General features: G+C 45.6%; 1 protein-coding gene across 2 annotated transcripts in view; it reads right to left on the minus strand.

Annotated features, from left to right (window-relative positions):
* The window catches only part of LOC138212422 (synaptic vesicle glycoprotein 2B-like), a 19,088-nt gene extending 10,925 nt beyond the window's left edge, over positions 1-8,163 (minus strand). Inside the window, exons 1-5 of one of the 2 annotated variants that reach the window (XM_069172789.1) lie at positions 7,977-8,163; positions 7,826-7,894; positions 2,486-2,926; positions 1,863-2,089; positions 329-509 (exon numbers count right to left, since the gene is read on the minus strand). In XM_069172789.1, coding sequence (XP_069028890.1) covers positions 329-509; positions 1,863-2,089; positions 2,486-2,685 — 608 coding nt within the window. In that variant the 5' untranslated portion in view covers positions 2,686-2,926; positions 7,826-7,894; positions 7,977-8,163. The other variant, XM_069172788.1, reaches the window with a different exon arrangement.
* Positions 8,164-10,933: the final 2,770 nt, after the last annotated feature.

The following is a 10,933-nucleotide window of genomic DNA, read 5'->3' on the forward strand; positions in this document are numbered from 1 at the left end:
TGTGAAGGTGTGAAGGTATGAAGGTGTGAAGGTGTGAAGGTATGAAGGTGTGAAGGTGTGAAGGTGTGAAGGTATGAAGGTGTGAAGGTGTGAAGGTATGAAGGTGTGAAGGTGTGAAGGTGTGAAGGTATGAAGGTGTGAAGGTGTGAAGGTGTGAAGGTGTGAAGGTATGAAGGTGTGAAGGTGTGAAGGTGTGAAGGTATGAAGGTGTGAAGGTATGAAGGTGTGAAGGTGTGAAGGTATGAAGGTGTGAAGGTGTGAAGGTATGAAGGTGTGAAGGTATGAAGGTGTGAAGGTGTGAAGGTATGAAGGTGTGAAGGTGTGTTACCCGATGCCGGACAGCAGCCTGAAGAACAGGAAGAAGCCGTAGCCCTGAGCGAACGAGGACAGGAAGGCAAACACGCAGTTTATCGCCAGCGCCACGACGAGGCAGCGCCGACGGCCGACTTTGTCCGCCAGACCGCCCCACAGAAACGCCCCCACCATCATGCTCAGGAACACCACCAGACCTGCAGGGGAAGAGGCGGGAACACGGTCACGGCCAGCCGGAGAGTTTCAGGAGGCTTCAAACAACAAACTCAAAACCTTCAACGACGTCAGAGTTCAGCAGGAAAACACGAGACAAGAAACTAAAGATCCAACAGGTCCGGATGTTCGACAACAACGAGGTCCATCAAGCAGCTGAGTTCCTCACGTTTCTGTGACCACCGGTACGTGAACACCTGTGATGTCCCCACGGACCTGAAACTGGAGCAGAGTTTTGGTTTGTGAAACCTGAAAATTCAGCCGTCGCCATTTTGGGTTTTTGGAGCCAGAAAAGACCAAATCTGGACGAGCTGGTCTGATTTAAAACCGCTTCTCAGTGCAGAAGACTGGAACCACACACCAACAGGTAAACCTGCAGCGGTCCACACATGATGATGTCACAGTTCTTCTTCCTGTCAGACTCTCAGGTCGGAGTCCCGTCAGCTCTTTTTTAAACCAGATCTTCACCGGCAGCCTCTGCAGGTTGGACCGGCGCCAGAGAGCGTCACGCCGACCTGCAGATGGCCGTGCAGCGGGGGGGGGGGGGGGGGGGGGGGGGGGGGTGCTGCTGACCTTGTCCAACATATCTGCTGTCAAATCAGAGGCCCGCCAATCTGGAGCAGCACGGAGACACCGTCTGTCCAAGGTCAGGACAGACGGCATCGATCACTCCGTTTGATGACTCAGGACAAATACAGACAAAAACACTGCTGCGAGGGAGGGAGGAGGAGGAGGAGGAGCAAGAGGAGGAGGAAAAGGAGGAGGAAGAGGAGGAGGAGGAAGAGGAGGAGGTGAAGTCAGCACTTCAGAAACTGATCAGATTGATTGATCAGCCTCCTGTTGTGTTCAGACTGCAGAGAGTCTGTGGGGTCAAATGGAGAGGAAGATGAACAGATGAAGAGGAAGATGGACAGACAAAGAGGAAGATGAACAGATGAAGAGGAAGATGAACAGATGAAGAGGAAGATGGACAGATGAAGAGGAAGATGAACAGATGAAGAGGAAGATGGACAGACAAAGAGGAAGATGAACAGATGAAGAGGAAGATGAACAGATGAAGAGGAAGATGGACAGACAAAGAGGAAGATGAACAGATGAAGAGGAAGATGAACAGATGAAGAGGAAGATGAACAGATGAAGAGGAAGATGGACAGACGAAGAGGAAGATGAACAGATGAAGAGGAAGATGAACAGATGAAGAGGAAGATGAACAGATGAAGAGGAAGATGAACAGATGAAGAGGAAGATGGACAGATGAAGAGGAAGATGGACAGATGAAGAGGAAGATGGACAGACAAAGAGGAAGATGAAGAGGAAGACGGGTAGATGACACTTACCCAGCATGCCTTTCTCTGTGTTGGATAGACACAGATCTTTCTCCGCGGACGGCAGAACGAACGCGACCACGAAACACTCGACTCCGTCGGCCATGAGCGCGAGACCCAGAACCACGAAGAGCGTCCACTGGAAGCGTCCGTGGCCGCAGTCCTCCATGATGTCCTCGTACTGCTCGGACAGCTCCTCCAGCTCGGAGGCCGCGCTGCCGGCCGGCCGAGATTTAACTCTACGACTCACAACGAGACGAGAAAGTCAGGAAAAAACTAAACTCGGCAGCTCTGAACATAACCTTTTAAAACTGTCAGAAAGATAATCTGACCGTTTAATAAATCTCATCAAATCATTGTATAAAATGTTTGAGCGATGAGGAGTTCTCCTTAAAGACAGAAAGTAGACTGATGACAATTACGACGTTGTTTTACAGCTCTAAGAAATCTGGGTGGAAGTTCCTCCTTTTTGTGACCTCACACGGGGCAATGGAAATTATTGTTGATTTTAGAAGTCCACTTTGGGGGACATTTTCAGCTGAAGGACTGTAGGAGACTGAAGGTCGAGACGAGGCTGGTGTCTGACAACGTTGGGACTGAGACTGAACTCAAAAGGAGAAACATGGCCGCCTCACCGTGCTGCTCTCTGCGCCGCCTTCACCTCGTCCGGATGGGGGATCCCCTGGTACTCTCCCTCGTACATCTGGTCCTCTTCGTCGTGGCCTTCGGTCGCGTCGCTGGCGGCGTCCTCCTCCTGAGGAGGGTAGTCTGCCTGGTATCCGTAGCCATCCTGGCCTTCTTGGTGGTAGGTGTTGTTCTGGTAGTGGTCGGCCATCTTGGCTGACTCGCTAGGCTAAACAGCTGATAGTCCGCTAAGTTTAAAGGGTGTGTTGGTTTTGTTTGGTTGTTTTATCAGGTGTTAAATTACAGACGGACAGTGATGGAGATAAAGTTTCAGAGTCATTAGTTTCACTGCCTGCGTTCCTCTAACAGTGAATCATGGTGACGTCACTCGGCTCGGACCAGATGGAACTTCTGCGTCTCCGTTCAGTCGTCGTGGAAACTGCTGCTCACACCTGAAACAGACACACTCAGGTTAGTTCATCTCAGCAGACATGCCTGCAACATGGCTGATTTTCCTGCAGGTTGTTAAGCCGTCGCAGTGACTGAAACAGATCACTGTGATCCATCAACAAAAGGCCGGTCTGTCCGGTTTGTGGTTTTCTTGCTCCCTCTGAGACCCTCCACGATCACAGACCAGGACTCCATTAGGCCGACAGCAGAGCACCATTAGTGGTCGGGTGACGGACGCATGGATTTAATGCTTCCCTGTGTTCGACAGCTTGCTAAACTTTGCTGTGTACTCTGCTCAGATCCTCCTGCAGGTCACCGTCATGCTTTATGTAGACTTTAATAAAAACAGAGAGGGAAACTTCCAGAACACAGCTGAGTGCTCTGAACCTGTCTGAACATCTCACCAGCTGATTCATAGAGAGAGAATAACTAATCAGCAACCAGCAGTGATGTCATCAGCTGTCAGTTTGTGAACGTTATGAATCCTCCAGTTCAGATTCTGTCCGTCACCATCTTTACTAGTTCGGAGCGGTTTGGAGCAGGAAGTGACCATATTTGGACGAGCTGGGGGAGGAGCCAGCGGTGGATCTGACCGATCTGATCGGAAACCTGACGATACTACGTCCCGCCCACCGATAGCTGTAACCTGACTACACCACAGACCTGTCAATCAAACAGACACGCCCCCCAAAAACAGGTCTTCTTGAATCTTCTTTTCTAATGAATGAGGGATTATTTTCAGATGGACCTCCAGAAAACTAATAAGAAGGAGTGACTTTAGCTAACAACACCGAGATAACTGATGGACACATTTTATTCACTTTGGATTTGATGAGAGAAGTTGAATGGGAGTCTATGGAGCCGGAGGCTTTTTGGAGCCGACCTCTAGTGGCACTCGCTGGTATTGCAGCTTAAGGCTTTACTCTTCAGACCCGGAGACTACAAAAAATTTTAAATCCAGTCTGTCGTCTCGACAGACTGAACAAGGGAGGACAATTAAACTGAGTTGTGTATCTCTGTGAGTCTGCAGCAGCTCTTTTCTGCTGTGTTTTTTATCTCATGTCTGTCTGAAGAACAGCCAGCAATGACTGAAGAAACAACCAAGATAAAGAGGAAGACAGAGAGACAGGAAGTCTGATGGGACTCAGATCAGCTGACGGTGATGAGCAGGAAATTAAAACGTGGACACAGCGAGGTGGTTCTGACCCGGTTCTGCCTCTTCTATCACACGATGGATCCATCAGCCGGCGCTGTCCGACTCTCTCCAAACAAAGCCTGTAATAATGCGACAACAGAGCGTCTGCCGGTTTAATATCAGCCTTTTTTTCAGGGGTTAAAGGTCATTCACAGATCAGGAAAGCATCATAACGCCACCGGCGACGTTGCTCAGCACTTCAAACACAAACTCTTCAGGTAAATGAATCTTAATATATTAAAATGATCCTGAAGATCCGCCGACCGGTCGGAAAAACTCACACAAGCAAAGATCTTTCCTCTGACGTTTGAACAAACTTTCTCTGTCATTTATCTCCTTTAATGATGTCACACGAGGTCACACGAGGTCACACGAGGTCACACGAGGTCACCGCTCGGAAACTGGACGAGAACGTTCATAAAACTGTGAGTGAAAAGTTTGACTTCAGATCAACTTAAACTCGACTTCAGCTTGTTTTACCTGATACATCATTTCCTGTTTTTTCCTTGTAATTGCCAGCGATCAGCTGCTGTTCATTAGGTGTTTGTTCATTAGGTGTTTGTTCATTATGTGTTTGTTCATCAGGTGTTTGTTCATCAGGTGTTTGTTCATCAGGTGTTTGTTCATTATGTGTTTGTTCATTAGGTGTTTGTTCATTAGGTGTTTGTTCATTAGGTGTTTGTTCATTATGTGTTTGTTCATTATGTGTTTGTTCATTAGGTGTTTGTTCATTAGGTGTTTGTTCATTATGTGTTTGTTCATCAGGTGTTTGTTCATCAGGTGTTTGTTCATTATGTGTTTGTTCATTAGGTGTTTGTTCATTAGGTGTTTGTTCATTAGGTGTTTGTTCATCAGGTGTTTGTTCATCAGGTGTTTGTTCATCAGGTGTTTGTTCATCAGGTGTTTGTTCATTAGGTGTTTGTTCATTATGTGTTTGTTCATCAGGTGTTTGTTCATCAGGTGTTTGTTCATCAGGTGTTTGTTCATCAGGTGTTTGTTCATCAGGTGTTTGTTCATTATGTGTTTGTTCATCAGGTGTTTGTTCATTATGTGTTTGTTCATCAGGTGTTTGTTCATTATGTGTTTGTTCATCAGGTGTTTGTTCATTATGTGTTTGTTCATCAGGTGTTTGTTCATTATGTGTTTGTTCATCAGGTGTTTGTTCATCAGGTGTTTGTTCATCAGGTGTTTGTTCATTATGTGTTTGTTCATCAGGTGTTTGTTCATCAGGTGTTTGTTCATCAGGTGTTTGTTCATTATGTGTTTGTTCATCAGGTGTTTGTTCATCAGGTGTTTGTTCATCAGGTGTTTGTTCATCAGGTGTTTGTTCATTATGTGTTTGTTCATCAGGTGTTTGTTCATCAGGTGTTTGTTCATCAGGTGTTTGTTCATCAGGTGTTTGTTTGCATCTGCAGGTTTTCATTGTTTAACAGATTCAACCTCAAGGAGAACGAATTACAAAAACTGAGATTATTCAGTGTTTGTAACTAATATAGCTGCTTAGATTTATATATTTATTCTTTGTTTTGTTAGGATGCTCAAAACGTATTAATATAATTATCATCATGATTCTGCTCTGGAGGTTCTGGATCAGACTTTCAAAGCACATATTATGTCCTAAATGTATTTGTTCCAAAATTCCTGTTTCAGTAGTTTATATAAAATCAGTCCCGGCTGCTGCAGATGAAAAGATTCGTTAGCAGAACTTCAAGGTCAACAAACAGCGCACGAGTCTGAATGCTCTGCACTTCCTGTAATCTGAGACGGGGCGGTTCGACTGCTCGTGGGAGTGAAGCGGTTCCTCGTCCTGAGGAAGGTGCAGGCAGCACGTCGTCACGACAACGTTCTCATCCTACGGATTTCAGAAATAAACTGAAAGACGAGAGCAGAGAGACGAAGGTGAGGCGACGCAGCTGCAGAGGAAAACTTCAGCCTCAGTTAGAGCAGATTAATAATGCATCACACACACACACACACACACACACACACACACACACACACACACACACACACACACACACACACACACACACACTCACACACACACACACACACACACTCACACACACATACACACACACACACACACTCACACACACACACACACACACACACACACACACACACACACACACTCACACACACACACACACACACACACACTCACACACACACACACACACACACACACACACACACACACACACACACACACACACACACACACACACTCACACACACACACACTCTGCAGTCTACTGGTTCAAACTGGAGCAGGAGGAGATGCACAAATCTGAGCGATCAGCTGTTTTTAAAGGACCAGACCGCTGCTCCTCCATGTTTACCAAAACAAAACGTCTGTTTTCAGTAACAACAGCTTCCTGCAAATCTTTCACAATAAAAGCCTTGTCAAGAAATTAAGAGTTTCTATTTACTGCAACAATAGAGGGCTTTTAATTTGATACAGGAAGCATTGAGTTTGTATTAACAGCATAATGCAGTAACTTTAACAGGGCAAACGGGAGAGGATCAAAAGAACTGTCGACATTTTATTTCCTCCAAAAAAAAGGGACGTTTTCTAAGCCAATGTTCCCTGAACATACAGCAGGATCGGAAATGGAAACATACAGCCGCAGCCGACCTGGACCTGAACCTGAACCTGAACCTGGACCTGAACCTGGACCTGAACCTGGACCTGGACCTGGACCTGAACCTGGACCTGGACCTGGACCTGAACTTGGACCTGGAGTCCAGTTTGTAAAGCGAAGCTAGGCTTGTTTAGCAACAAAGACACACACTGAAAACATGAACTGACCCGGACTGGACCAGAGAGAACCAGACAGGACCAGATGGGACCAGGGAAGACCAGAGAGGACCAAACGGGACCAGACAGGACCAAACAGGATCAAAGTGGATCAGAGTGGACCAGAGAGGACCAGACTCGGTTCGATCAGTTTTGCTAGTGGTTCTGTGGAGTATATGAAACCCTTGAAGACTCTTCATGATGAAGATGATGAAGATGACAGCGGAAGAGAGGCGGGTCCGGGCCGGACCAGCCTGCAGGACTTTAAAGAGCTTTAAAGAGCCTGATTGTATTCAGAGACAACAGAAACAAAAGTCCTGATCTGACTGTACACACACTGTAACGTGAGAGGAGTGTGTGTGTGTGTGTGTGTGTGTGTGTGTGTGTGTGTGTGTGTGTGTGTGTGTGTGTGTGTGTGTGTGTGTGTGTGCATTGATTACATAATGCAGCTGGCAGCCGGTCCCTGCTGAACAGGAGCTTCCTGCTCGTTGTGTTTTATTTTTTGCACCTCGTTATCGTTTTTGAACTGTTTTGTCAATCAAGAGGTTTTTTTCTCACCGCATCACTTCCTGTTTACTGAAATTTGTGAGAACAAAAAAAACTTCTGTCATCTGATCTGATTCACACCACAGAAAAAGAAGAAGCAGAACTCCCCTATGATTTGAAATAAATGACTCTAAAATGTCAAAAAACCAGATGAAATCCTAAAGGAGGCTACATGAATTTAAACATCACATCCAGTCACACCCTTCATCCACCCGCTCCATCCACCCGCTTCATCCACACGCTTCATCCACACGCTTCACCCACACGCTTCATCCACCCGCTTCATCCACATGCTTCATCCACACGCTTCATCTCCAGTCAGCCACGTAGAAAACAAACACATCAAACTTCTCTCACCGGACGAGTCAAGTCGAAGCTCCGGAACCTCCCACAGATCCGTTCTAACATCCAGCCTGAACGTCTGGTCTGTGGAGAGAACGTGAAGAGCATCAGCAGGCAGGACGGAGAAAGGATGGAGGATTACAGCTCTCCCCCCCACCCCTCCTACCTCTGCAGCACTCCTCCCTGCCAACACCCACCCACCATCCTCAGTGGTACGCTCCACCCCGGTGCTGCAGCACACACTAGAATGTACCATCTGTCTGTCGTGGGGGGTGTGAGGGTCGGGGGGGGGGGGCATAAAGAGGCATATGGGCGGCCGTGGGGAGGTGGAGGAGGAGGAGGAGGAGGAGGAGGGTGCCGGGTGGATGAAGAGGAGTGACAGATGTGATGTTTTCTCTGCAGCTTCATCTCCCTCCTCCTCTTCCTCCTCCTCCTCTCTTTCTGTTTTTGTCTTCATATCCCTCCTCCTCTCTTTCTGGTTTTATCTTCATCTCCCTCCTCCTCCTCCTCCTCCTCCTCCCTGAGCCTCTCAGTATCATGATTAAGTGATGAAGAGGAAACGAGAGAACAGACATCCTTTTATACTTCAAACTTCGCTGCAGATGGTGACAGATACGACAGAGAGGGTCAAAGGTCACGGCGTGTTACTATACATATACATACTACATAGAAGTAGTTATGGACACAACTACAGTTCAGACGGGGTCGTGTTTGGAGTCCATGTGAACGGCGCCCTCTTGTGGTGTTCATGACGTCGGTACTCTACATTATTGACGTTGACGGAAAAGTTGGAGGCTACAGAAGTTAAATTTTGTAATTTTTGTTGAACTTTTTGCTAATATATTGCAAGTTATTGTTAGCCTCTGAGGCTTCTAGACGCTGGCCACGATTTGTCGTTGCTTAGCAACAGTGTTTTTACGACGTTTTTACCACTTGAACGACAAACATACGGCGAGCACGACTTTGCATGTTGTAATTACTAACTCACGAGTTCCATTTGAACGTGTGGGCGGTCTGGACAGTTTGAGACACTGCTCGGGATTTAGCTGCAAAGAGCAGGCTAATGGCTAACAGCTAACGGCTAATGGCTAACGGTAAACTAGCCGTTTCACAGCGATGTCTCATTTCATTTTTGATGTCTAATTAAACTTTAATGTCCTGTTTGTTGTTTTGTCTCTCGTGTATCTTTGGTTTTATAATGTTTAATGATTTAATGTTCATTCTGCTCCTTTAATATTTTCTTTAATCATGTTGCATTTTGTAGCTTCTCAACAATATGTGTTTACAAATAAATAAAAGTCATCACAAACGATTGAATGATGCATATTTTTGGGGGATGTCTGAAGATCAGTTCTCCGTTACAGTGTTTGCATGTGATGCCGACCATATGGAGGAGCTAATGTGTGCTCATTAGTAGGCTCAAGCTGTGAGGAGAAAACACACACACACACACACACACACACACACACACACACACACACACACACACACACACACACACAGCCGGTGTTTCCGGTGTTTACTTTGCCTTCAGGCTGACAGAGTGAAGAAGAAATAATTGTCTGGTGTTAATTATGATGAAGGTGTTTATCAGAGTTATCGATGTGACTCGTCATCTCTGAAAGATTGAGTGTTATTATGAGTAATTATGTTTCACACAAACCGTATTCAGATCTAACGTACAACAGCGTTTCCGAAAAAGTTGGGACACTAAATAAAAACAAAATGCAATGATTTGAAAAATCACGTAAAACAATATTTAATTGGAAATAGACCAAAGACAACATATCAAATGTTAAAACTGAGAAATGTTATTATTTTATGAAGTGGAAAACTGTCCTGAGGTCTGATGGATCACAATCTGAGATTCTGTTTGGAAATCATGGACGCTGCATCCTCCAGGTTAAAGAGGAGAGGGACCATCCAGCTTGTTATCAGCTCAGTTCTAAAGCCAGCATCTGTGATGGTACAGGGATGCATTAGTGCACATGGCATGGGTAGCTTGAACATCTGGAAGGAAGCATTAATGCTGAATGATATATTCAGGTTTTGGAGCAACATATGCTGCCATCCAGACAACGTCTCTTTCAGGGAAGGTCTTGTTTATTTCAGCAGAACAACGTCCAACCACATTCTGCATGTATTCCAACAGCATGGTTCTCTAGTAGAAGAGTCCGCTGATAAACTGACCTCCTGCAGTCCAGACCTGTCAATCATTGAAAACATCTGGAGCATCAGGACATGAACAATACAACAAAGGAGACCCTGAACTGTTGAGCAGCTGGAATCCTCTATCAGGCAAGAATGGGACCACATTTCACTTTCAAAACTCCAGAAACTGGTCTCCTCAGTTCCCAAAGGTTTCCAGAGTGTTGTTAAAAGAAGAGTTGATGCAGCTCAGTGGTGAACATGATCCTGGAACAACTTATAGAGACCTGTTGCTGACATCAGATTCACAATAAGCACATATTTTTTCTAAAACAATAAAAATGTTCAGTTTCAACACCTGATATATTGTCTTTGGTGTATTTTCAATTAAATATGGTTTTATATGATTCTGTTTTTATTTACATTTTACAAATTCTGTTGGAAACAGGGTTGTACATTTATTCTCACTGGTCAACAGCGTTGTTTGAATGTAATCTGTCTTTTTATCTGAGCTCATAAAAGCTTCGCTGTAAAACATCTGAAGGAATCAAATATAAAAATGGCATCAATTTGCATTTTTCTTGATTGATTCTCTAGAAATTTGTGTCCTGATATTTATACACATGGTTGTTTCAATATTTGTTCCTCTGAAGTGTTTCAGTTTCATCGTTTAACAAGAAGCTCTTTTACTTCCACATTAAACAGGAAAGCTGCAGTGTTTGTGCTTCGACTATCAAATCTCTCACCCGTATTTTCCAATAAGCCCTCCCCCACTCCCCCACCCCCACCCCACCCCCCAGACATGTCCTCCTGGCCTTAATCCAGCAGCGTGTCAGTGGGTCGGGTCTGACCTGCGGTCAGTAGAAAGCAGAACACATCCATAAACCGACTCTCAGGCGACTGGGGAGCACCCTTAATCCCGGTGGCACACTTTGGCAGCGCGGCGTAAAGCTTAAAGGTGAAGGATTACAGAGA

Source organism: Embiotoca jacksoni, unplaced genomic scaffold (genome assembly GCF_022577435.1).
Source record: "Embiotoca jacksoni isolate LCO1_2020_lvr unplaced genomic scaffold, fEmbJac1.0.p SCAF_55, whole genome shotgun sequence".
Taxonomy (NCBI): domain Eukaryota; kingdom Metazoa; phylum Chordata; class Actinopteri; family Embiotocidae; genus Embiotoca; species Embiotoca jacksoni.